This window comes from Asterias rubens, chromosome 4 (assembly GCF_902459465.1).
Source record: "Asterias rubens chromosome 4, eAstRub1.3, whole genome shotgun sequence".
In the NCBI taxonomy this organism is placed as follows: Eukaryota; Metazoa; Echinodermata; class Asteroidea; order Forcipulatida; family Asteriidae; genus Asterias; species Asterias rubens.
The window spans coordinates 18,249,606-18,276,450 of record NC_047065.1 but is presented as its reverse complement, the minus strand read 5'-3'; the positions used below and the strand labels follow the sequence as shown (position 1 = coordinate 18,276,450).

The 26,845-nt window shown below is 38.7% G+C and overlaps 1 protein-coding gene across 2 annotated transcripts; it reads left to right on the top strand.

The window, feature by feature from the left end:
* The first annotated feature begins 353 nt into the window (after positions 1-353).
* LOC117289443 (zinc finger CCHC domain-containing protein 14-like) lies at positions 354-24,164 on the top strand. Of its 2 annotated transcripts, XM_033770574.1 has the most exons (14): positions 354-924; positions 2,774-2,981; positions 7,223-7,296; positions 8,451-8,522; positions 10,774-10,840; positions 12,108-12,183; positions 12,648-12,790; positions 14,060-15,043; positions 15,520-15,589; positions 16,613-16,916; positions 17,433-17,521; positions 18,965-19,176; positions 20,069-21,673; positions 22,301-24,164. In XM_033770574.1, the coding sequence occupies exons 1-14, from the start codon at positions 427-429 to the stop codon at positions 22,345-22,347; spliced, it is 4,449 nt and encodes a 1,482-aa protein (XP_033626465.1). In that variant the 5' UTR covers positions 354-426; the 3' UTR covers positions 22,348-24,164. The 2 variants fall into 2 exon arrangements, with proteins under 2 accessions (XP_033626465.1, XP_033626466.1); XM_033770575.1 differs by lacking the exons at positions 354-924; positions 2,774-2,981 and adding an exon at positions 6,910-6,980.
* Positions 24,165-26,845: the final 2,681 nt, after the last annotated feature.

Genomic DNA, 26,845 nt, shown 5'->3' with positions numbered 1-26,845 from the left:
TCAAGCAAAGTTTTCAAGAAAAGTAAAATCTTCTAAGTCAGCAATTTACGGTATAATGGCCAGTCGAATGCGGCAAGTTGATTATCTGAAAAGGGGTGTCAATATTTTCTTTGTAAATGAACTGGAATAACTTTTTAATCATTACTTTCAAATGTTAAAATTAACTTTAAAATAATAGTAAACATATAGAAAGATAAAAAATGTTACTGTTTTTATTGATGATTATGATCAAATAATTTCACATTATGTTTCCCCTCAATATTGTATTACACCTATAGAGACGATACCACTTTAATTGCAGTTCCCGGATGATGTTCTATTATTAGCACTAAAAATAGTAATGGCGGCTTGGATCTTCGGAAAAGTTACAGATTGACAGTGATTTTTAGGCGAATTCTGGCTCGGGGAGACCAGTTCCACATCAATATGGTGTGCAAGAAGGAGGTTATTAACTGGTTTCGGGACCTCAGTGCCTGTAGGAGGATAGAATTCTTGTGTGCTTTGATGGACTGCTGTGGTCCTCTGGAGCTGCGATTCTTGGGAACGTACATTGAAGAACTTGGCCGTCGTGATTACGACCGTCTTCGCGAGATGGAACTAAACGCAAACGACGTCAACTATTTATCGAAATTAATCAACATCTCAGATATAAGGATATTGGATAAAGTACTAACAAGCCTGGCGCTTATGTCTTCAAGATGTAAAGATGGTGCAAGGGTGCTTTTTAAAACTCTGAAGGATCATACGGATATTATTTTGAACAGAGCATGCCCGAGAGAGCCGTGTTCAGAAACACATGAAAAAGTGGTTTTATTGGCTGTAATGGCGCTCAATCATCCAGCTTTTACTTTCAGTGAAAAGCAGGCTTTAAGATCACAACTATCAGCATTACTGCAAGCAGTAGAGAGTAGTGTTCATTGTGAAGTGAGTTCTTATAATAGTCAAATCCAGCTGTCAGTCAGTGTTAGAACTTAGAAGTCCATTTTTTAATGTTCAGAACTTTTCAATTTATTTTTTACACATAGTTAGCTGACCCTGGCCATCATGCTGGCTGGCCATGCTGTCATGTGCTGTCGTCTGGCTTTTTGTGGGTGTCAGTTTGTGTAGTTACAATAATTGTAGCTCCGGCGAGGTAGCATTACAATAGACCGATTGCGCCCCGTGCGTCTTGTGACCTTTAATTTTATGGTGATAGTCAGATAGTGCCTTTTTTTAGTGAATAGTGGGTATTGGATGTAAACAAACACGGCATACTGCATATAAACGTGCGTTAAAAAGACATGATTACTGTTGCAATTTTTGGCTCAAAAAGGACTAAATTCACTGAAGAATATTCCGGAGTTTGTAACATGAGACCTTACCGGTGGCTGAACAATGCCAGTAATGGGTAAACACAGTTCCACCAAAAAGGAAATTCCAGGAGAATGTTCACATGATGTCATGTGTTTGTGCACTGAAAGTGTGGTTTTTACATTGCCCTCGTAATGATTTTGCTGCCAATATTTTCAATTAAAAGCTCATTAAGAAGCTGCATATCCCTTTATTTTCACCCTCAAAATATTTCATTAGAAGGGGTACATGTAGCTGTTAGCAGTGAGTCGGACAACTTCGCGATCTCCCTTATCACACCCAACTTCACGCCGTGCACAACGCAAAATCCACGGCGCGTGAGCTCGCTCAAACCCCAGTAATTTATGTAGTCTAACTGTACTCTCAAAAGAAACCTTTTTTTGAAGCTGTGTTTTTCTATTAGGCCTACCCACTATATAGGTCACGTGATCACATGTAAAAATTGGTAGCGCAATCGGTCTATTGTACTACAGTTTGTGCTGCCTTGCCAGTCTTTCATACACACGATAGAAACACATTACAAATGTTGTTAGGAAAATAATTTGCCCAAGGTTTTTAATCCAACCGTCATTCAAGTTCAATCATATAAAGTGATGACGAAAAATAATGTTCCAAAATGTTATCTGATCATTCATGTCATTGAGCACCAATCGTTGGTAGTAGGACTTGGCAGGTTCAATCTGCTATTGTATCCACGATAGCGGAATGAACCTCGTAGATCTAGGAGTAGGGTAGAAGTGGCCCGAGAGCACTGATAAATATGATAGAGGGCGAGGCCTGAGGGCCATTCCTATCTCAAGAATGGCGGGTATACCGAGGGCATTTGACTTTTAACTCCACCTTTGACATCATGGATGAGCTATGTTCCAGCGCTCGGATAACTTTCCGTATGGCGCCACCACTTTTTCACTCATTTTTACAAAAAGGGATATCTCATTTAGGTAGTTTAGATACTGTTTTATTTTATATCGAATGAAAAAGTGGTGGCGCCATACGGAAGCTTTTCCCTGTGCTCCACTTATTCCGATGTGGTGCGATATTACGTACATGTAGCAATCATGCTATTGACTCGTGCAAACTAAATTTGGAGGGATGGAACACGATAATACATTAGCATGATAAACTTGGGGGTTCAATTATAAGCAAACACAAATCGTGCTAAAGATTGTTTACATTTTGTACACTATATTTAGCACAAAACAAAACAGCAACTACAATGTATGTTGAGAAATGTACACAACATGCCTTCTCATTTTGTATTCTGTTATTTTTTTTGTTTGGGGGGGGCAGAGGAAAAAAAACAGGCACGCAAATCGCGTGAATCAATTTGCTTGCTTGAACATGGGGAGAATCCTTTACCTTTGCTAAAATGAAAACAAGACAATTGTGCATAATTAAAATTGTTTTACCCTTTTTCCCAAAGGATGACGCTGATTACTCAGTGAAGGATATAATTTACGAGTACAAGGAGCCGCAAAGTCAAGAAATATCTGAAGTACCTGATCAGCAAATTCTCTCCAATGAGCAAGATGCTAATGATGCGGTAGAAGACAGACAGACGGATAGTAACAATGACGCTGTCACTACCTTGGAGAATGATAAGAACTCCAGTCAAGATCAAGATAACCCAGGTATGAAGAAGGGATTTGGATTGGAACTGCCTCTAGCCACAGAGCTACATTGTAGCTCAGTGGTCTAGTGGTCACACTGTACTCTAGCAATGCAAACGTCCTGGGTTTGAATCCCACACAAACGATTTACCTGTAGATTTTTTCCTACAGAACTCGGTAAAGTACTACAATGTACTCCTGTACAGTGATATACACATCGATTTGAGGGTAACAACAAATTATTGTAAACATTATTCTTTAGAGAACTGTGGGGTCCACATCCAATGCCTTAAGTTAAACTTGTTGAGTTGTTTCATATTACATGTATGTGCATTCAATAATGGGCCATATTTTTGACCGCTTGAGGGCGCTCTCAATCACTTCCGGGGGTATATTCATTCGTACCCAAAACAGATATGAAAGACCGGAACACATTAACAACACAGACATCTTATCCATCACGGACAATAAGACATTTGAAGGAGCCGTTACAACCCACCTCTAAAGCAACTTCAAACTACGGTGCAACAAAAGTGACAGAACGCCTATTGAAACTGTGCACGACAAATCGCATATACCCCCGGAAGTGATAAAAATACTCTTGAGGGCGCCCTCACGCGACCAAAAATACGGCGCATTACCCTTTGAATAACGGTTGGAAAAAGATAGAGATGCCAGAACTAACTGCTAACAGTACATTGTACACTACATCATACTACATATTATGTACATTGTACTTAGGTTATGATAAATGTCGGTCAGGTCTAAAGTTGTGACAAAATTCAACAGGATGGACTTGTTTAACCTCTCAATTAACTCGTCACTGTAATAGTGTGTAATAGGGATCAGGAGATTTCTATTAATACTTTCAACATTTCCTCTTTATCAGAAACCACTCATAGTTTTTCATTCAGTTGTCACAAAGCATTAAAACCAATACACCATAAAGTTGGAGACAGGCTACAGTACATGTATGCTGTCTCTAGAAACTGAAGTCAATAAAGTCAAGTCGTAGAATTGTGTTGTTGTATACTCTCTCCTACAAGCATTGCTGTCCAGGAGAGCATGGTATTTCTATTTGTGCTCTGCTTGTGCTGTCAAGATGGGGGTATTTTCAAAGTGTTGTGAAAGTGATTGGAAGCTCTCGCTTTTCTTATAATGTCCATTAAATTACCTACATAATATGCACATTGTTAAAAAAATAGTCTGAACTTAAAATACTTGCCAGAAAACAAAAAATAGTTCACACAAAAAGAGAAAGTAAAGGTCTACATTGTATGTAATTGATGTAAACACACCAGCCAATTGTAAAACTATTATACATACATTAGGGCCTTCACAATCATGTTTTTAAAACATTCTCAGTGCAAATATGGGACACTTGTTTGTGCCTTACATATAAAGTACTTGTGTTTTTGTTTTAACAACTAATTGCATACTTTACACTGTTCGTTTTAAATGTAAATCTCAGCTGTTTCCTGAAGTGTAAAGGGCTTTTAATGTACATTATATAATTGTTGCACTCTGTGGCAGGGTCCATGGCGTTTTGTACACCCGAGGGGGGAAATGGCACCCGAGGGGGGAAATGGCACCCTACATGTAGGCGAGGCCGAGGGTGCCATTTCCCCCGAGGGTGTACAAACCCATGGACCCCAATCACAGCATGCAACAATTGTTTTGTTATACCTTCTGACCTTGGTAACATTAATATTCCTCTTCTCAAAGTTCTGTTGTTATCTTTAAACATTATTACGACGGAGTATTCATTGTTTAATAAGCAGACGAACAAGAAACAATTCCTGAATGTTCCCTCAAACCCGCTGGTATTGCGTACACAGCGCTGGAAATCGACCAACACTGGGAACGATTAAGGTGATGTACACCGGTGTACATCACTTTTCAAATTACCCCACCCTCGAGCCATGTAACATGCGTTTTTGTTGCACGTTGACGTGATTGGTTCTCGACCATTCAAACTTCACAGTTTGTTACCGAGGTATAACAAACTTTATTGTGTTTATCAATTGGGTAATGTTAATCACACAGCCTTGAATGGATTCAGGTGGTACCTAAAGGAAATAATTAGGGTTAGTTATAATGCAAAGTGTAAGTAAAGGTTGAGCTAGACAGTTGAACTTTATCTCCTTAAGTAATTTATACAGTATTGGACCCTGGCTTGTTGTACAATGTACTTCTTGTTTACATTTTGTACACAATGTAGTGTACAGTACAGTATTGTACAATGTACAGGTATGTACATACAGTTGTGTAGTATACACAGATGTACTATGTGTGCACATTGAAGTAGCACTACTGTACGCTACTCATTGATGCATGGTCAACATGTACATAGGCCTACTAAACTGCACCAATTAAGTATCTAAACACTTACTAATGGTCAGATTTATCAGAAATTGAATTAGTATGCAACAAAATAGTTAGTTAATTCGATTCACAGTTTTCTTCTGCGCATTTTGACACCTACCTGTATTGTGTGGGCTGCATTGTTGTTTGGCGTATTTATGGGCACTTGAGTGGCTTATAAGGTCGAATTTCAAAAGTTGCAAAAGCCCCTATTCACCCAAATTCCAGAAGGGAACTAGCACAAGCATCACACACTGACAAAATCAAGACAATGTACACCAACTTGTTCTGAATTTATTGCAGTAGCTCCTCTGACTTCTAACTTCACTGCTTACAGGTTCTCTCTGTTTTTATCTTATAAACTCAAACTGCTGACTTTAGATAGTCCTCAATGTCCTCCATCACTGTCCTGATACGTCTTCTCATACTCCCATAAAGACCTCTTTGGTCAGTTCAGCCATCGTATCGTTGCTTTGATATCTTGAAACGCCTTTCCATCTCTCACCATATCAGGAAATCTGGCTTTAAACCCATATTGGTTTATGCCTTCCATCTCTGACCCCTTTGCTTTGTTACTGACAAATGTTGGTGTTCATCACAATCGAATTATCTAAAACACGACAAAGAAATTATTTTTAAAAGGTCGGCAAAAATATTGCTGATCTTATTCGTGACAGAACACCGCTCTTGCTTGAATAGAGGCTTTTGCAACTTTTGAAATTTGACCTCAAGCCACTCAAGTAGCCATAAATCCACCAAACAACATCGTAGCGCAACAGGGGCATCAAAATATGCAGAAGATAACTGTGCATCGGATTATTTACTTAATTTTGAGGTTACACTACTTGAGGTTCCGATATATCTGACCGATTGTAATATAACTTATAAGTGTTTAGATGGTGCAGTTTACACTTTAAGATGACGTCACGTGACCGGTGATGACATCATCATGACATCATTGCTTTAGGATTATCATTACGTCACTACCTTCCATCCCTGAAAGTTTCATTATGCAAAAAATTGCGAGTACCGAACATGACAAATAAAAAAAATAACGATCAAAAAAACGTTAACGAAAACAAGAGCTGTTTCACTGCGCTCTGCTACGAAACAGCTATATAAAAAAAAAGGTTGAAGACCCTCCATTCACTGACATTCACTGACAACACTGTGTGATTGTGTTGATTTAACACCTCACTGGATAATGGGTTCACACATTTTACCACTTGTCATGTAAAAAAGTTCACACTACTAATCCTATGCACATCTCATTCCCAATTAGAATATTTCATTGTCAATAATACTGACAGTTAGGAACTAGGTTGGTTCTAGTTTTAATTGAATGGGTAATACAAGCACCTGTGCACAGATTTAGCCATTCATCATGTTCATAGTGAACAGTATGCTTGTCCAGATAATTTCACTATACATGTACATTGTACTCTACACAGAATGCTCTGCCCCGCTATGGATACATAACAATACATGCAGCGTTCCCCCTTAGCATTGTCCGCTGACCAATTAATACTTAGTGCAGAATGTAGTTTGAACTGTACTTCAAAACTAAACTGTTTGATAGGGTGTGCTTCGGGTGCCATTTCCCCCCTCGGGTGTACAAAACGCCATGAACCCCGTCACAGCATGCACCAATATAATGTACTTGTACATCAAATCAAATAATTGCAGTATTGTACGCTGTTTAACCTGTGTCATTGTACCTTAATGCTCTTCATTTTGTAATGTGAAAGGACACTGTGAGAAATTGTTAATTTGTCAAAGGCTCAAAAAGGGCTCTGTTCACAAAAGTTTTGTTTCCAGTTGTTACATATTGTTTTTCTCCCATGGGTAGGCTTTTGGATGTAGTTTAAATTGTTACAATTTCTTGTTTTCTCATGCAGTTTTCATCTGCAATATTGAAGGAAAAGGTCTCAGGAATAGAACTTCGGACAAACGATACGAGTACAAATTCATGGTAAGTTGCAAATTGAATTTATTATAAATGAACTTTAGCGTCAATGTCATTATCCTAGTACCCTAGTAGATCAAGGTCATGGGTAACATTGTTATAATGTTCAATGTAGTAGCAAGGCATAATAGTCAATAAATGGATGATTCACATACAGAGCGCCCTCTACATTTTTGCACCAGAGAGGCTATTTTCCCTCAAAGCGCAGGCAAAACAAAAATCACATTCGCACCTCAGCACTGTGCATATTGGAACTTTTAAATGGATTACATCATGTTCGCGTGGGCAATATAAAAATAGAGTTTGCTGCAAACGCAGTCTATAATTGACTTTGATAAACCATGACAATCTTTGTGGTAATGCAAAACAGCAATAGCACTGAAACACACTAACCAAAAACCTGTTGACCTGTTGACCTTTTTCCATTATGCACTGACTGTGAAATAATCACAAACTATAGAGGGCGCACTTTGTTAGAATGGGGCGCATTGCCATCATTGCCTCTGTCTGGGTACAAATAGGTACAATTTGTGTTAGTACAGTTCATTGAATATCCTGCACGTTGGCATGTTGTAAGCTACATGTAGCTCCTAGTCCTACTTAAACTCCATAACCATGTATATTATGTGTACATCATCAGTTTTGGTACGGACGGACCATTCCACTGATTTCACATCTTGTCAAACATTACACCCAGGTAAAGTTTCACATAATGGTAACATTTTAATTAATGAAAACAAATAACTTAAACAAAAATTTGGAGAGGGATTTTGTGGATAGGATCAGCAATGCAGATTCGTTTCTCTTGAAAGACAATGTTTTACTTTGCCTTGATATAAAAGAACAAGTTCAGAGCAAAGCTTTCTAATTATTTTTTTTGCATGTAAAATTAATTTGTATAGCTCCAAATGCTCCATCATGCCATTGCACATGTTGTATTGTATTGTACTTTAAAACTGTGCCAACTAGTTTTTAACTCAGGTTTATTAAGTTTCGTGTAGCACGGTATTTAAATTGAAGTATAAAATTACACTAAATCACTTTGCCTGCACAAATATAATACTTAGTCAATTAGTTTGTCACAGCCATTAGTCTTTCAAATTATCTTGGAAAGTCCTTCATTATCATTGATTAATAACTGACTTGTAAATTCATTACAGGTTCACTGGACTGACAACAGCATCAGCAACATCAGTAAAACCCACGGCCAGCTGCTGGACTTCCAATGCAAGGTGAATCAACTTCACCTTTAAGTTGTTGTGACAGTGTCTTTAAGCGTAGACTGGTTAAAGGAGCTGGACATGTTTGGTATTTGTCAAAGACCAGTATTCTCACTTGGTGTGTCCCAACATACATTTACATCTACGCATAAAATAAAATAAATTGTGAATATGTGGTCTCAATTGGTCAGCAAAGTTGCAGGAAAAACATGAAAGAAAAAACACCTTTGTTGTACAATTGTGTCCATTCATATGCCTGAGAAAGGTGTCAGGTCTGACTTCTTTCTCAGACTCAAAAATGTTAGTGAGAAATTAACTCTTTCTCAAAAACTACATATTACTTTAGTGGGAATTCATTTCTCACAATGTTTTATACTGTCAACAGCTCTCCATTGCTTGATACCAAGTCAGTTTTTATGCTGTTGAGTAATTATCAAACTGTGTCCAGTGCCTTTAAGATTGCAGCCTGCTAACACCATTCTACCATTCTAAGTATTCCCTTAGGATTTAATGCACTGTGATGAGGACTGATGACTGTCCAAGTTGTTGATAAAAGTCTACTCTAGAGATTGAACATGAACATGGAAATGCTGGAGATAGAATGCAATGATTGGAAAGGTCATGTAATGGATGTACCGTGTACAATGTACTGGAAAACAATTACTTGCTCTAATGTTTTACTTTGTGATTTCCAGTCATTTATGAAGAGTTGTTCCAGTGGTCTCATTTCAGTGAACACATCTTTCATCCAATCTCTGAAAATTCATTACAAATTTACCATGTTTACATGTGTGATGTTATAAATAGATAAATTAACAAACAGGACAGATTGTGGCATTAAATTGTGAAGAATTAAAATGATGTGTTGAAAGGCAATCATAATAACGTGATAACGAATGAGAATTTCTGAGAGATTATCTTCAAGTTTAAAAGCAAACTTGATGGTTAGCTTGAAAAACGCGCAATAAACAAAACATACAGCTAACAGCTGTACATGTTAGGACAATGTGATAAAACAAGCTGTGCTACATTTGTTAGGTAAATATAAAACTCTTTTTGTTGGATCCATCAATCAGAATCAAGGATTCAAGCTTTCTTGAAGATAATACTTAAAGGAACACGTTGCCTTGGATCGGTCGAGTTGGTCTGTGAAAAGCGTATGTAACCATTTGTTATAGAATGCATATGATTAGAAAGATATTTTAAAAGTAGAATATAATGATCCACACAAGTATCACTCGAAATTGCATGGTTTTCCTTTTACCTCGTCGACAAACAGGGTTGGCCATTTATGGGTAGTTATGGGAGTCAAATTTTTGACTCCCATCAATGGCCAACTGTGTTACATGTAGTTCGCAAGGTAAAAAGAAAACCACACAATTTCGAGGCAAATGTGTGTGGATCATTGTGCTTAGAGGCTTTTGCATTAGGGGCTTTATAAATGTCTTATTATTATTATTATTATTTATTGTATTCTACTTTTTAAACATCTTTCTAACCGATGCATTTTATAACAAACAGTTACAAACGCTTTTCAAAGACCTGATCCAAGGCAACGTGTTCCTTTAAAGACATCGCTACCCATTTAAATGTATTCATCCTTGCTGATGTTTCTGTTGTCTTTACTTTTAATGCGGTTTCACTATTTCACAGTATGCAAAAAATCAGTGTAAGTGCCTGGTTTTTATTCATGGGGCATCACAATGTTACTGTGAGTAATGAAGGTAACAATTGTTGATGGTTGATGTTATTTGGGGTTGAATCGAACATAGAATACATTGTCTGCCTCCAAGGATTTTAACCAACATGGTTTAATGTGCAAGTACTCTACCAATTAATCTACATGTACACATGTAGGGCCTATGTTTATTTTTCCGTACATTAGCGGGCTCCCTGCTAATACATGACATTTACATTCACAGGGCTGTATGCTTCGTTTTTGAAAGGGCAAGGGCACTAAGGCATTTTCTTCTTGGTAAAAGGCACCTTATGATGAACTTGCAAATTTGTACTGGAGCATTTCAAGGGCACCAAGGCAATGACCAGGGGACACGGAGGCAATCGCCTTCGTTGCCTCCATGAAGTATCAGGCCTGCATTCATATTGGCCTCTTGCATCTTATTTCTCCATCATTACCTAAAGATGTACAATGTGTTATTGATGTGTCTTGAGATGCAAATGTCTTGAGATGCTTCTGTTTTGAGAAGCAATGTCTTGTAGTCTAATGCTGGTTAATTAATCATGACTTTTGTTCTCATGACAGCTTTATAAGCTCTTCCCTGAGGAGGCTGGTGAGCAACATCAAGATGGAATCCTTCCTTCTCTACCAGGTTTGTCAAATCACTACAAGTTATTGCCCTGATGAATTTAAACTACCCGGGTCCATGTATCTATTGACCTGATAAGTGGAATTTCAACACCACGTATTCAACACCCTGGTTCTACATATATTCTGTCTATTGCCCTTTGGCCTTGTTGTCAGCACAGATTCAACAATCTTGTCTATTGTCAATATTTTATTGTTCGCCCTGATTGAATAATTAAATGTACATATAGGTCTCCAACACTCTGATTTTGCAATCACAGCACATTTTTGATACCATGGAAATACAAATAAGTTAATAGTACATATATTTGAACCTTAAGTCATTTGTTTTCTTGAATTAACCATAACAATAACCTATTCACTGTGCATGTACAGTACTTCATCAGATAGCTGTTCAACATGTAGCCTACTGCTAACACACATTGAACAATTTCAATGGCTTTTGGTTTTGTCGGAATGGTTTTGATCTTCTAAATTTTCTAGGATTTGCAATTGCCAGCAAAATATCCGTTCCACTCTCTGCAGGATGTTAGAGTACAAAAGCTCACTTGTATTCCTGTCCAGCGAGTACATTGTTTGGTGTAGTGCAAATCCAGTATTCAGTACTTAATTTAGATACTGTCGTGACATACTGCTGCATGGCTGCACTGCATTATTGAAAATGCTTTCTCCTGCTTCGTGTCCAGTGTGTTCATGAACTAAATGTAGAATGCTATAATTTGCATTACTGGAACATTTAGGCCTACACGTATGTACAAGAGCAAAACAATATTAATAATATTAAAAATGGAATGTAAAAATGAAACGTTTTTCCCCAGCTAGCCAGACCTACTCTGTGTGTAACTGTGTACTTTTGCCCTGGTCAGTAACCAATTTAGTCATCTCCTCAGAGAAAAATTAATAATCAACTGTGGAGCGCACAAAGATTTCTCAAACACAAGCCTAGCATTTCACGGAGGCTGTTTCCTCCGTTGCCCTGGACTTGGCTTTTAAAATTGCCCCTTCCAAAGTTTCCCATAGACTTCAAGATTTTTCACTGGAAATACCTTTGTCAAAATGAAAGATTTACCCTTTTGGCCCTACCCTCTGCAAACGTTGATGAACTACATGTATTATGATTGATATTGAAAAACTAACAAGTTCATGTTTTCATTGATTTTCTGATAATGTAGTCATATTCTACATGTCAAACATGTAGGTACATGTACATGTAAATGTACAAGAATGTCTTTAAATTGACTCCTTATTGGCCATTTGATTTGTCGCAACAGGTAAACGAATGTTCAGCACGTCCCACAAGGGGGATTTAGCAGAGAAGATGCTACCTGAGATTGCACAGTATGCCAAGTAAGTTAAACTGGTTCAACTCTTCATCATTGCCAACAAAAATACACAAACAAACTTGCTAAGCACAGACAAATCTTGCTTAACAGAAACTGGTTACCAGCCAAAATTCAATAAGGTTTACATTGTTGTACCTGGTGCCCACCAGTATAAAAATTACCAAGGGTTAAAATGACAGACAATAGGACAACAAGCTTTACTGCGACCCACATTAGACAGTAAATTTATATTGTGATACACACATGTCGATGTTAGTTATACATGTACAGTACACGTAGGTGGTTGCCTTATGAGAGTTTCCCTACATAATCATGTATATAAAAACACATACCGGTAACTGGTATTACTGTGCTCTTTTTGTTTTATTAAGTTTGTGTAGGCCTTGCTTGTAGAAGCGAACATTTTAATTGAATAAATCTTTTCTACTTTCAACATTATTGTGTTTGTATTTGTTCCTTTTCTTTCAGACAACTGTCTGCCTTGCCAAAACACATCCTGCATTGTAAGTTGGCCTCCAGCTTCTTCCGATCATCCAGCGTTTCTGACAATACCACTTCTGACACCAAAAATGTAGCCGGCCTCACAAATCCAACAGCAGCTCAGGAACAAGGTATTTATCATGCTGACAGTACAGGAGTCTTTCTATGCATGCGCTACCATATCGCACCAATGCGCACAAGTTTCTGGTGGTAGAAATTGCAAGAGTGCACTTTTCGGTTTGACTGTATACAAACCATCTTAAAATGAGCAACAGGGGTGTCTTCTCTAAAAAAAAAAAAAAAACACAGAAACTAGGTTCAAACAATGGGAGAACAAAGACAATTCCACATTTACCAGGTTGACAACAACGTGTGCACTGTTAACTTTTACTTGTGTTCTACATGAATTGTAAATGTATTTTGAATGATCCAACCTCAAACTAAGATGGTTTAAATAAGAGAATAAAAGTGTAGCGACAAGTTCTTAAATGACCGTTTAAAACCGGCAGGGTCGTTGCCATGTGATAAAGGCCCGAGCCAAAGGTGAGGACCTTTAGCGCACGGCAACGACCCTGCAAGGTTTTAAACGGACATTTAAGAGTGAGCATACTCTTTTATTCCCATTCATAAATGCCCTTCAGTTAAAAAACAGAATTGAAAATTCGAGGTTTGAAATATTGTTTTTCAAAAACTTTGTGAAGAATCTGTTTGATGCACGTGGGTTGTGTGTACGCTCGCGCGCTTAGAAATCGATTATGCGCATGTGCTTACATAATATTACGGGCTGTTACTAATAGATATGAATTGCTTTCCGCGTGATAATCTTGCGCGCGCGTGCCTGCCACGCGAAAGCCAGCCGGTCTTAAACAGCTTCAGCTGTGTCTTTATCAACCGTTTAAACACCCCCACGTGACGCGCTCTCCACCAATAGGAGTAGAGAAACTGTCTGGGGTATTTACTGTATGAATACAGTGTAACGATCTGTATTCATGGTATTAAGTACAGAATAAAGTGCAGATCGATGGTATGCTTGTGTGTATATTGAAACTGTTCTTGGTTACATCATGAATATAAGTGGTCCTTTCACTATACATGTAGTTACATTTTGTTTTTTTACATTTGTTGTTTGAGGATGTTGGAAAGTTACATCCACTTGATGAGAGATACATGTAATAGATGCAAACGCTGATAGAGTCTACATGTATGTTGTTTGATTCAGTACATTCATATTGTATTGTATACTGTTTGAATAGCTGTACATGTACGACGTCTCCATTTCCCTTCCAATCCTCTACAAAATTGACACAAAGTGTATACAGTTCTAAATTTAGGACTTGCATTCAAACATGTACTGTAAGTACTTAAACTACATATGTATGGTTATTTTTCTTAAACTGCAGATGTGAAACAGAGTTCGAGTCCAGCTCAACTGTATCAACAAGTTCCCAAGCACATCCAACAGCAGCAGCAGCAGCAGCAGCAGTTCCCATTACAAGACATTGATCAACAGCAGCTACTCTATCAGCAGCAGATGCCGACCAACTCTCAACAACAACAGTACCATGACCAGATACTGAAACCAACGCAGCAGCAACTGACACCCCCACAACCACCACCCTATCCCCAGATGCAGATACTGCAGCAGGTGCCAGTGCAGAAGGTGCCAGTACAGCAGGTGCCAGTACAGCAACCTCTCACCCAGCATCAGCAAACCCTGCAGCAGTCGCCCGTCATTCATCTACAGCAGCAGCAAACAGACTCGCCTGTGCACCAGGGTCAACTCCAGCCTGGTCAACAGGCAATGCTTCCAAACCAGAACCAGCCACATCCGGTTTCAACCAGTCATAACCAGCAGTTGCCGCATTCTTTCAATCCTCACCCTGTGGAGTTCTTTAACAAGCAAGAGGGCATGCCTTCTTCAAAACCGAACCAAGTCAATATTCCACAGTTTGTCAAGTATTCTAAACAGCAGCCCCCGCCACAGCAGATTGCACACCAGCCTCAGCTGCAGCAGCCTCAACTGCAGCAGTCTCAGCTCCAGCAGCCCCAATCTCCCGACAGCCAAGCATCCCGACGTCCCCAGTCTGAACTCACTCCACCAACATCTCACCATAACTTAACAGCTTTAGTTAGTCAGATGCATATATCCCAACATCATCAAGTAAATCTGTCAACTCCTAATATTCCCCCAGCACCAGTCAGCAACTCCAACAAAAGCGGTGTCAGCGGTGGGATGGGCATTTGCAAGCAAGGCACAACAATGACTCCATCTATTGTGACTACTACAGCTAGCAGTAGCTCAGTCTACTATCACACGGTGACAAGCGTTGTTTCCATTCAAAGTCCACCTACTCAGCCTTATTCTACAGTTGCTAATGGTACAGGTATGGATTATCTTTGTTTCCCAACTCTCACATCCAGAGGCAATTGACATATCATTTCAACTGTGAAAAAATAAGCATTACCCGATACTTGCCTAGGTGCACTTGACCATATCATTGACAGAAACTAAACAAAAACTGACTCTATCGTTATTTTGTTTATGGTGAGATTATGAAACACCAGGCCACTAACTTTTGTTTGCATGTGCAATGCAGTTCTAAATATCTCCCTGATTGTTGTAAAACATCCCTCATTGTAACCTAATTGAATTTAGTTCTTTTTGAAGTCGGCCCCTTGGGAAGCTGTTTTCTCTGTGGGCAAACTTGCTTTGGATTGGACCATGTTCATTGTGTTGTGTTATTCTTGTTTACCCTCTAGGCCAACATGTATTGTCTCAATCCCGTTTAGAATCTGTATAAATGAAGTCAACATTTAAAACATTGTTGTTTTATGACCATGTGTGTGTTGTTTGTTGCAGAACGAGGATCCAATGCGCAACAGTTTAAATCAACCTGGACAATCGACAATTCAAAACAACTAAGCAACTCGTAAGAATGATTTCTTAATTCCACATCAGAATATTCTTGTCATTCAACCATTTGGTTTGACTGTGTAATTTGTAAACGTGTGATTCATGATACTGTTGCAGGCTGGTGTAGTTTATCTATCATTCTTAAATACCCCAGACAGTTTCGCTACTCCTATTGGTGGAGAGCGCGTCACCTGGGGGTGTTCAAACGGTTGATAATGACCAGCTGGAGCTGTTTATAACTGGCTGGCTTCTGCTGCTTGGGCGCGCGCATATGCCAGCATTATCACGTGGAATGCGCATTTCATAGCTATTAGTAACAGCGCGTGTCTATTTCTTAGCGCATGTAATCTATTTCTAAGCGAGCGCGCGTAGACTATTTATAAGCGCGCGCGCGTACACAAAATCAGGCACATCACAGAGTTTTCAATTGTCAAAGTGTCTATAATTGTATTTTTTTATGTTTTTTTAACAAAAGGGCATTTATGAATGGGAATAAAAGAGTAGTAACTCGTTCTTAAATCCCCATTTAAAACCTTGCAGGATCTTTGCTCGGGCGTTTATCACACAGCAACGGCCCTGCGTGTTTTAAACGGCCATTAAGGAACTCGTCGCTACCCTTTTATTTCCTTATTTAAAACCACAGTTGGATAATATTAAATGGTCAAATAGTAGAAGGGTTAAGGTTCATGTATGACCTCTGCATCACTTTATTTAGGGCAAGGTATTGGACAACAAGACTTTGTTAAGTAAATCTCCAATACTGTTTGTGCACTTTCAGTACCACTTCTACTTAAAATGTGACCTCTATTTTCATAATTACTCTTTACATTTCTGCAAAACAGTTGTGTGCACATTATGAGAGGCATATGCATGTGTACCTCTTGTTTTTATCACTTTCCAAACGACCATAAATGTACATTATAATTCTCAAGAATGAAAGTGTTGTATATTGGTTTAGTGATGACTCACAAGCTGTTTTTGTTCCAGCATAATCCTTTTGGTTGATTAATTCTTTGTTTGTCATTCTTTTTCACTCTAGATACCCCCCTCCTTCCAAACATTGTCCTCCTACGCCCACATACACTGCAAACCTGCAGCCCTACTCCACCCAGCCCCCTATCGTAGCATCCTCATCCCATTCATCTACCCCTAGTGCCTCTACCAATCGGTCCTGGTCTGCACCACCTAGTAGCAACATGGCCCCACCCTACTCGGGCCATACTTCAGGGATCTACACACAGTATCCCCCTAGGGACAATGTGGAGCCTTTGATCCATGAGTGGCTGAAGAAACAACGACTTCATAAATACGCAAAGTTCTTTGATGGCAAGACTGTGGAGCAGGTAATTATGGGAAATGTATGACAAATGTGCAAACCTTTGTATTACAATACTTTTACCCAAGTTATCCGGTAGTTAAATTTTGGGCGGGATTCGAGCCTTCGGCCTTTGCTTTGGTTCGAGTCACTCTTGAGTGATTTGCCGGTGGATTTTTTCACAGTACTGTGGTTAGTACTGAGCATACAGTATTTAATACTGTGTACGGGTAAAAACAAATTATATTCGTTATCCTCATTGCAGAAATTTTTCTGTCTGTTTTTTGTTTTAGTGTTAGCTACTAGTTGTTGTACATGTACGCGTGTATATTTGGGGGGTTTCTGAACCCTCTGTTCATGTACCCTCTGTTCATGTTTACATAATTAGTTGTTACAATATTTTTTCTTTTTCCTCCTCTTCTGCAATACATGTACATATATGTATACATTGATAGTGCTTGTGTGTTACACCAGTATGGAAATATTAACCAAACTGAGATTGAATTGAATTGAATTGAGTATTTGTATTTATTTTGTGTTTTAGGTGTTACAGTTGAGTGATCAGGAAGTAGATTCATGGGACATTGTGCAAGGAGCAAAGGGTAGGATTAAATCACAGCTTGAGCAACTCAGGTGAGTGCATGACGTTAAAGGCAAGGTCATTCTTTGGTAATGACCCACCTAAAACAAATTGTGTCATTTTTTCTGTAATTTTGTTACAAAGATGGTATGTCGAATTCTATTTTATTATATCAAGGTCTATTTGATTATACCTATTGACCCCTTGCACGCACATCACACACGGCGACTGTCCCACACACACCATGTTAGTGGGCAATAGGTTTAGGTGTCACACGCTGCGTCGCCTAAAATGCAAATAACCCAGAGTGACATTGCCTACCAGTACGATGCATCCAAGATTATCATGATGATGCACTATTGGAATTGGGTCAGTTCATTTGATTGTACTGGTTCAGATTTATAAACATGCATTTAAGTCTTGTAAAGATTTGCAAGGTTGTACTGTTGTATTTTGCCTGACTTTTATCTGTGTAGATTCTAACTCTAACCATAGACAAGCTTGTGGATCATACACGGAAGTCTTGAACCAAATGTTTTCCAAACTCCCATTCCTGATTCCCTTGTTCCCCCTTTCTTTTGGCAGGACAGATGTATCCCCACACTTTGATTTCATGGATTTAGGCACGAGCGTGGTGACCTGTCTTTTTTCTTTTTCTTGTTCTTTCAAACTGTGCATTTTAAGAAATGTTTTTTGCACTTTAATTATTTGTATATAAAGGGCATCATAATAAACTTTGAATAATTAAATTATTACTATTCCCAAACTCCCAATTCTCCTATCTGTTGACAGGACAGCCATACCTCCATACTGTGATTTAGGCACTAGCCTGCTGACACGTCTTGTTTCTTAATCCTTCTCTTTTATTCTGTGCATTTTAAACCCTTTTTGCTCTTTGATCATATTTATGTAAAGGGCGCAATATCAACTTTTTATGTAAAATTATTATTATTCTTTAATTCTGTTGACAGGACATACTTACTGTCACCATGGTCACACTGTGATTTCAGCCAGGCTGGTCACGGTGACCAGTCTTGTCTCTGAATAATTTTCTTCCATTCTGTGCATTTTAAACCCGTTTTGTGTTTTTTTATGAATTACAGTGTAAATATTACTTTAATCCCAATTCCCTTAATTATAAATTGGAATGTTTTCATGTATTTTAGTTTCATCATATATGTTTCTTTAGGGTTGCAGTACTTTTAGGTACTCTAGATTCTGTAGTCTTAAGTATTAAAGTAAAATTGACACGTAGGCCTAACTAAATAATAATAATTATAAAAACAGAACCTGTTAATGAATTACAACTTATAATTGGGATCTGGTCCAACTACTCAAAGCCTTTGAGAACAAAGCATTACTAAGTACAGTATAGCATTACTTAGCAGAAACGGGTTACCAGCCAAAATTACACAAAGTTTACATTTTTGTGTCTGGTGCTTATTAAAGGAATTTCCTGCTGTAACAGCTTTATGCAATTTGGCCCGTGATTACAGGCAAAATGGCTTAAGTGGATTGAACGGCATGAGCCAGTTGATGAACCATCCACCACCACCATTCTACTACCAAGGACAACTCTATCAACCACCATACAACAGGCAGATGCTTAATCAACTCTGTATGCCTCCTGTAGGAAATGAAGGAACGGGTTCTGAAGGATCCAGTTCCCCGTCGAGTCCAAGGGACAGTTCCGATGAAAATGAGAGAGGTACATTATTTTTTATATATTCATTCATTCATTCAAGCTTAGATTTATTTCCATACTTCATGAAAACAGAGTACGAACAATGTTTTTTAAGGAATAACCAATAAACAAAGCTATTTAATGAGGGTGAGAAGAAAAAAAATATAGTATGGAGGCATCATCTGGAAGCCAAGGCTTATGGAGGGATGCCTGGGGACAGACAATAAATGGGGACAAGAATGACTAGACAGATAATTAGAACAAAGACAGACATGATGAAGACAACAATGATGAGAAAACTAATTGCAAAATAATGATAATACCAATAATAATAATAATAATAACAAATCAAGTAATAATAAAAAAGCATTTGCTGACAACTAAGCAGAAGTAAAATGATAGTGAGAAAGCAAACTATGTCAAATACTGGGAGAGGAGAGCTCTTTTATAAGCGCGGTTAAAATCAACCCACAGATGATGTGGTCTACATGAAATCGACTGACTTAAACCATTCCAAAGACGCGGCCCAAAGAAACAAAGTGTTTTTAAGTGGAATGATATAGATAAGTTTATGTCTGTGCGATGCATTGAAAGGGGGTTTACAAAACTATCCAACTATTACTTAGCAGTTTAAAAGCATGTACATGTGCAAATTGCATTCAAGACCTAGAATGCAGTTTAAGTTTTGGATGTGGCATTATACATGGAGGTACATGTACTTGTGTAGCTTTTAAACTATCATAAGTGGGGGTATTAGCTTGATAGAATTGATCCCTACAAAAAAAGGGAAACATTTTGGGTGTTCTTAATAAGTATCATGGCAGGGAGTCTCAAAAACAAATGATATCTTTATTTCTGCTGAAAATCAATACCTAATATGTATCTTATACATTTGTTCTCTTTGTTACATACATAGAATCGGAAGGTAGTGAAGGATCGGTGTTATCATCCCCTGAAGCTAAGCCACTAGCTGGTGTCAACAGAGAGCCCATCAATCAACATTATCAACAGCTGACTACCCAAGACAACAGTGGCTCTCAAGGAACTATACCAGCTCAGCAAATCCAACCTCAGTTCGTACCCCAGATGTCCCCACTTCCTGCTCCTCATGGGAACCCACCCCAGCCAGGAGGTATCCAAGGAAGCCCTCTTTCAAACCCACCAATCAACATGACCTACAACTTCAACACCGTATGCCCTTCTCCCAATATTGAGCTGATGCCAACTGCACCTGTTGATCTGAGACGCCTGATGGATGGAACCCAGAGACAGACAGACAACAGACTTACCCCAGTCCCAATGATGGAAATGAGTAACATTGTAGGCCAATCAACAGGAAAAGGTGGAAACGGGACTAACGCTCATATCGGTGGCAGCAGTGGGAACGGTGGGTCCAATGTGAACATGGCAAGACATCAAGTGCAACTTATGGCTTATCTTGGTGATCCAAACATGATGGGAATACCACCTCCAAATATACCCCCATCATTACCTTCTCACAACCAGATGGATGTCGGAGCCAACATTTCTTCTCAAGTGGTCAAGCAGCCGCTGCAACCATCACTGCAGCAACTGCAGCAACAACAACAACAACCACAGCAGCTGCAACAACCACCCCAGCAGCTGCAACAACCACCCCAGCAGCAGCAGGCTCTGCAGCAAAACCTACCGGGACTACAGTACTCTGTCGAGTGCAAAGACTCCAACATGTTTAAAATGCCGTCCATTGTAGTACCTGATGTTGTTCCAACATCGACTGTCTCTCCTGGCCCAACCATTCCCTCAACTGTACCAGTGACCCCTAGAAATGATGTGCCACCACCCGTTGTCTCCAGCACAAACAGCCCTAGGTTATTACCCAGTCCCATCAACATGAACTATCCAGTATCAAGGGCAGGCTTTGTTCCTCCAAATACGCCAACAACATTTGCCATGCATCTAGGACCAGATCAGTACCATGCCCCAACCTCAGTGACTTATGTAACTAGTATGGCACAGACACCTGCTGTTACGCTGCCGCGTAGCTATGACACCAACGCCAGTAACTTGTTGTATAATAACAACAATCAGACGGGTTATTCCTCTAACCCAGGATGTACATCCTGCGGCTGTAGTGGTCAATGTGGTACCACTGGTGGCCATCATGGTCCTGTTCATCACTTTCCTATACAGAGTGCCTATCCTTCTAATCATATTACTTACCAGAATGTTCCCAGCTACTTCCCTAATCTACCCGGAATGGCGCCTCCAGGGAACATGATGCCGTCGCCCATTCCTGGAAGCCCTCGATTCCCCGGTGCGTTTATCCCGTTCCAGAACCGTCAGAATGAGATGGCGTATGGGGGTAATGGTCAGCTAGGTATGATACCACCAGGTCAGATGTACCTTGGTGGAATGAACTATGGCCATAGAGGGAATCATAACAACCATGGAGCTAAGAAACTCACTTGCTATAACTGTGGTCGAATAGGTCATCGTGTTGCTGAATGTCCAGAGCCTACTATGGATTTTACCCAGAATAGTAAGTTACCTCTCAAACCAAAGTCTCATTAACATAATATAAGTCAGCACTGTAACTAAGGTGAAATGTTAGGGGGCACAAAGGGGTATACCTTTTTTATGGGGGTCATTTTGTTCCTCATATCTGCCCTCTCATGTACCCATTTACCCCTGGTTGAAGAGAAGCAATTATAGTTTAAGAAACTTGCTCAAGAATACTAGTTTCATAAACAGGATTCGAACCTAAACCCTGACGACTCGGCAACCAGAACCCGAGTCTGATGCACTGAACCACTTGGCCACAAAACGCCAATATGAAAACTAATTGAAAACATACAGTTTTTTTTTGTCTAAACTGAAAATAAACATGCCCCTCACCTTATTCCGTTTTACTGAAACGAAACATTTGTAGGATGAAAGCCTTTTGGCCTACAGTGTCCAGCATTTTCTTGAAGACAATCAGAGCATACTGATCGAAGTGTTGAGTGGTCAACCATCATTTCTTTTCAGAACCATCATTTATAAGAGATTTACACATCGTGCTACTGCAAACCTCACCTAACATACTCCCACCATGCAAAGTTTCAAACCTAACTTATTATATGGCCCTTTGTTTAACCAGATAATTTTCTACTATCTGTTTTTGCAGGTTATCGACTGGATTGGAAACCACCAGAGTCTAATGATGACAGCTAAAATCAGCCAGCCGCTTGTTAGCCTTCAAATATTGTACATCAATCAGAAACAACTCTAAACATCCTTACTGTCAAGTGGTAGTACAACAGACCAGGTAAACTGTAAATATAACTTGCTGCTGAATATTCATGAGTCAACTTGAAAAGCTTTGATTGGTTGAGATTTATTAGGGTTCTGAGTTATTCATAACTCTGCTTTTAAAGCTTCAAAGTTCTTTTACAAGATGATGAATACAGAAGCGTTAAATTGGCTAAGAGTAAACAGGGGCCTTGAAATCCTGAGTTTTGTGTAAGAAGGATGAATAATTCATGAGACGATGAATCATTCATGAGATGATAAAGAATTCATGAGATGATGAAGAATTCATGAAATGTTGAGTAAGCTACAATATTTTCTAACAAGTATCAATGATCCTGTAAGGATAAAGCATTACGTGAAGATGATTTTTACAGAGATACATGTAGGTCGACGTTGTATTTTATAATTTGGGACAAATTGCAGTTGGAAAAGAAAGAGGCTGCATATTTTAAAAATGTTTTAAACCTGAGTCAGCTTACATGGCAAAGGATGTAGGTCACCAGCTGTATTAAAAAATCACCTCAAATTTTGAGCGTTGAGCGTTGAGCGTACTTGTAGATATTGAGAGTTTTTTTTTTCTTATCAGCTCAGAAAAGATTGAGAAGTCGAAGATGTAAAATGTTATTCAATGATCTTTAACCAGTTTCTCTATTTGTTTTCTTCTCAATTTCCTCAGTTTTCAAGGAGGCAACGTCGATTATCGCAAAAGATGAAAAAAAATTGTACAAAATACCAAAGTGTGTTTTTTTCCACCTCAAAGTGATTTTTTAAATTATTATTGGAAACATTGGGGTTGTTGAAACATAACTGGAAATCGTTCACTTACGCTGATAAACAATTTAAGGTATTTTTATGGTTACGGATGCGTGGTGTATGTTGTGCATTGTTCTTTTGATGACATTGCTTAAAGATACCTCTTGAAACTTATGTTGGTTGGCATAACCATATTAAGATGGGGAATGGCAAAGTGATACATACCAATAAAGACAAACAAAACGACAAGCACTTGTAGAATAAGCAACCAGCATTCCCACTTTATAATGCTCGGCCAGTATTATGCTCGGCCAATATTGATCTGCATCAATTCTTTACCTTTTTTTCTTAAGATATTCATCAGTTCTCAAATTCACTTCAAGATGACATTGATATATCTGATTCAAAAATGATCAGAATTCAAGTATTTTTTAGGCAAAATAACAAAACAGTAGCCTGAGGCCAAATAAGATGAGACACTTTGTGTATTACCTGCTTGCCTGTCAGTCTGTTGCCTGTTGGCATGCCTGATGGCTTGCCCATGGGAGTTTTACATTTAAAGTAGATATTAAAAGTGATATTCTCCACCAGCTTATAATAATATGGTAGGAAATTATGTTTAAAATTGAGTCAAAAAGCTGGGCTCCAAAGTGCTTTAAAATTGCTGCAAGATATTATTAATGTACAGTAGATATTTGGTTTATGTTTCATTCATTGGAACTTTTATTTTTCTCTGGTTGGACAGAGACAAGATTATTCATTTGTTTTTTAGTATTATAAAAGGAAATGATTAAAGGACACATTGTGATGTCATTTAAGAACAGTATTCACATTCTATCTACCACTGCTATACATGTTGTGCTCTCACTGCATGCAGTACGGGTTAGGTTTACAGGCATGTATGTTTCGTTTTGGAAAGGGTAAGGGCAGTGGCACCAATGCATTTTTTCCTATGGAGTCCTTGGTAAAGGGCACCCTGTGAGGACATTTTTTAATTCTACTGGAGCATTTCAAGGGCACCAAGGCATTGACCAGGGAGCATGGAGGCAATCGCCTTTGTTGCCTCCGTGAAGTATCAGTTTCTACTGGAGCATTTCAAGGGCACCAAGGCAATGACCAGGGAGCATGGAGGCAATCGCCTTTGTTGCCTCCGTGAAGTATCAGATTCTACTGGAGCATTTCAAGGGCACCAAGGCAATGACCAGGGAGCATGGAGGCAATCGCCTTTGTTGCCTCTGTGAAGTATCAGTTCTGGGTTTGTTTACTGAAACACATAATACCATCAGTTGAAATGTTGTATTATAAATCGCTGACCATGTACATAAGAAAATCAACTCCACACTCTGTGCACAGTATAGATTTAATGGCAATCTCGTGATTGCAATTGCAGATATTATTATAATGTGTACTGTACATGCTGTAGGAACAAATGATTTTGTTTAAGTTTTTAGATGAAGGGATTATATCAGGATGCTCTCTGTGAAGTTCATGAAAGTTTTCTGTCTACATTCGCAAGACAATCAGGATGCTCTCTGTGAAGTTCATGAAAGTTGTCTGTCTACATTCGCAAGACATTATCAGGATGCTCTCTGTGAAGTTCATGAAAGTTGTCTGTCTACATTCGCAAGACATTCAGGATGCTCTCTGTGAAGTTCATGAAAGTTGTCTGTCTACATTCGCAAGACATTATCAGGATGCTCTCTGTGAAGTTCATGAAAGTTGTCTGTCTACATTCGCAAGACATTATCAGGATGCTCTCTGTGAAGTTCATGAAAGTTGTCTGTCTTCATTCGCAAGACAATCAGGATGCTCTCTGTGAAGTTCATGAAAGCTGTCTGGCTACATTCGCAAGACATTCAGGATGCTCTCTGTGAAGTTCATGAAAGTTGTCTGTCTACATTCGCAAGACAATCAGGATGCTCTCTGTTAAGTTCATGAAAGTTGTCTGTCTACATTCGCAAGGATGCTCTCTGTGAAGTTCATGAAAGTTGTCTGTCTACATTCGCAAGGATGCTCGCTGTGAAGTTCACGAAAGTTGTCTGTCTACATTCGCAAAACATTTTAAAGTTACACCCACTTAATAAGAATGCTCTCATTTGCATACATGCGCAATTACATTTGTATATTTATTTAAATTAACATGTCATCAGAGTTGATTGCTTTCCTTCAAATTGTGGGTATTATTGAAATGTGAAGAAACATTGACTCAGAAAATGTCTTTAAAGTAGTGTCTTATGTTTTAAGCAAGTTTGAAGGACTGGTTGTAAATATTTTAAATACATGTAGTCAAAACGAAGTTCTTTGTAACTTTCCTTTTATTTTTATTTGGTCAAGCTCCAGTTGTAATGCCTTGTGGTTACTATGAGATTTCCATTGTGTTTTGATAGCGCCCTCAGTGGCAGACATGTACTTCAACTACACTGTACATGTACTACACGTACATGTATACACATGAAGACAGGCACTGGCCATACAAACCCAGTGATTTCATTGGATAAACACATCATGTGCGTTGACACACCAAACACCATTTATGCCAGACTACCTTTTTTTTATATCGAGCTCAAAGTTGGTCAAATGTACATGACCAAAAAGTTATAGAGGCCGTTAGGAATTTGGGATTGTTCACGCGCTTCGAAGTGTACGGTCAAGTATTGTAGTTTGGCATGGTTGCTCAGACTATGTACCGCCCTCTATGGTAAACTGAACATTGCTTATTGTGTTTAATGGTTTGACAATCACTGAATATGATGGTGAATCACTTAAGAAACGTGTAGCTGATGGATGAAGTTGCACTTGTGACCTATAATGTATTGTGGTCAAGCCTTAACTAACATTGGTACAATGGATACATTGCTTGTTTTCTTTTCCATTAATGTATTGGCATGGAGGTACTTGAAATCCCTAACAAGTAACGATTTCCCTTGTACAGCATAGCAAAATGCTTCACAAAATGTTTCCATTGCTACTCAACAAAACAGGATTTGTCACTCAATTTAGCATTCATTGTGCACAAAATTAGTCCAAGTTTTGTTCCCTGCCCTATCATTGAAACCCATCTCTCAAATCATAGAAATAAAAACCAACAACTGTAAAGTGTGAGTCAAAAATAAGTTGACCGGCATTGGTGATGTTTTTCAAAACAAACAAATGACACTCAAAAGTTCAGTAAAGCATATATTTTTAACAAGCACTCTCTCTTGTTATGTTAGAGGGAAAAAATTAACGAAATTGATCATTCCTAAGAGGTTTTTAGTTATGTCATTTTGCAAGCTGTTCAAGGAATTCTTGACAAAACAAAACATTTTATATTCTTCGCTACTTACTCAGATGTTTACATTCAGTCAAGCATTAACATTCCATGGACATCTAAAAACATGAGTGCTAGCAGTAAAACATAACTACCCATAGAATTTGTTTCATTCTCTTTTTCCTTCAGATAAGCGGGAAAGAATATTTGCTTAATATGTGCATCACTGGGGTTTCGAGTGTCAGTTGTGTTTTTGTTTTTAAATCACGCGGAAAACAAACCTAGACTATTGAGTAACAATATTTTGTGCAGGAGGCAAACGCTAGACAGACAGTAACCCTTAGCATTTACAAAGTGAACCCTATTTTTATGCAGTCTGCCTGCGTTGCTTACGGCTGGATAATTTGATTTCTTACT

What these genes read in the sequence shown, in the direction of transcription:
- LOC117289443 (XM_033770574.1), top strand. Translation starts at nt 427, where the DNA reads ATGGTGTGCAAGAAGGAGGTTATTAACTGGTTTCGGGACCTCAGTGCC. An exon ending in TCAAAACAACTAAGCAACTC is followed by an intron (nt 15,590 to 16,612) that starts GTAAGAATGATT and finishes TTTTCACTCTAG; the next exon opens with ATACCCCCCTCCTTCCAAAC. An exon ending in TATGGATTTTACCCAGAATA is followed by an intron (nt 21,674 to 22,300) that starts GTAAGTTACCTC and finishes CTGTTTTTGCAG; the next exon opens with GTTATCGACTGGATTGGAAA.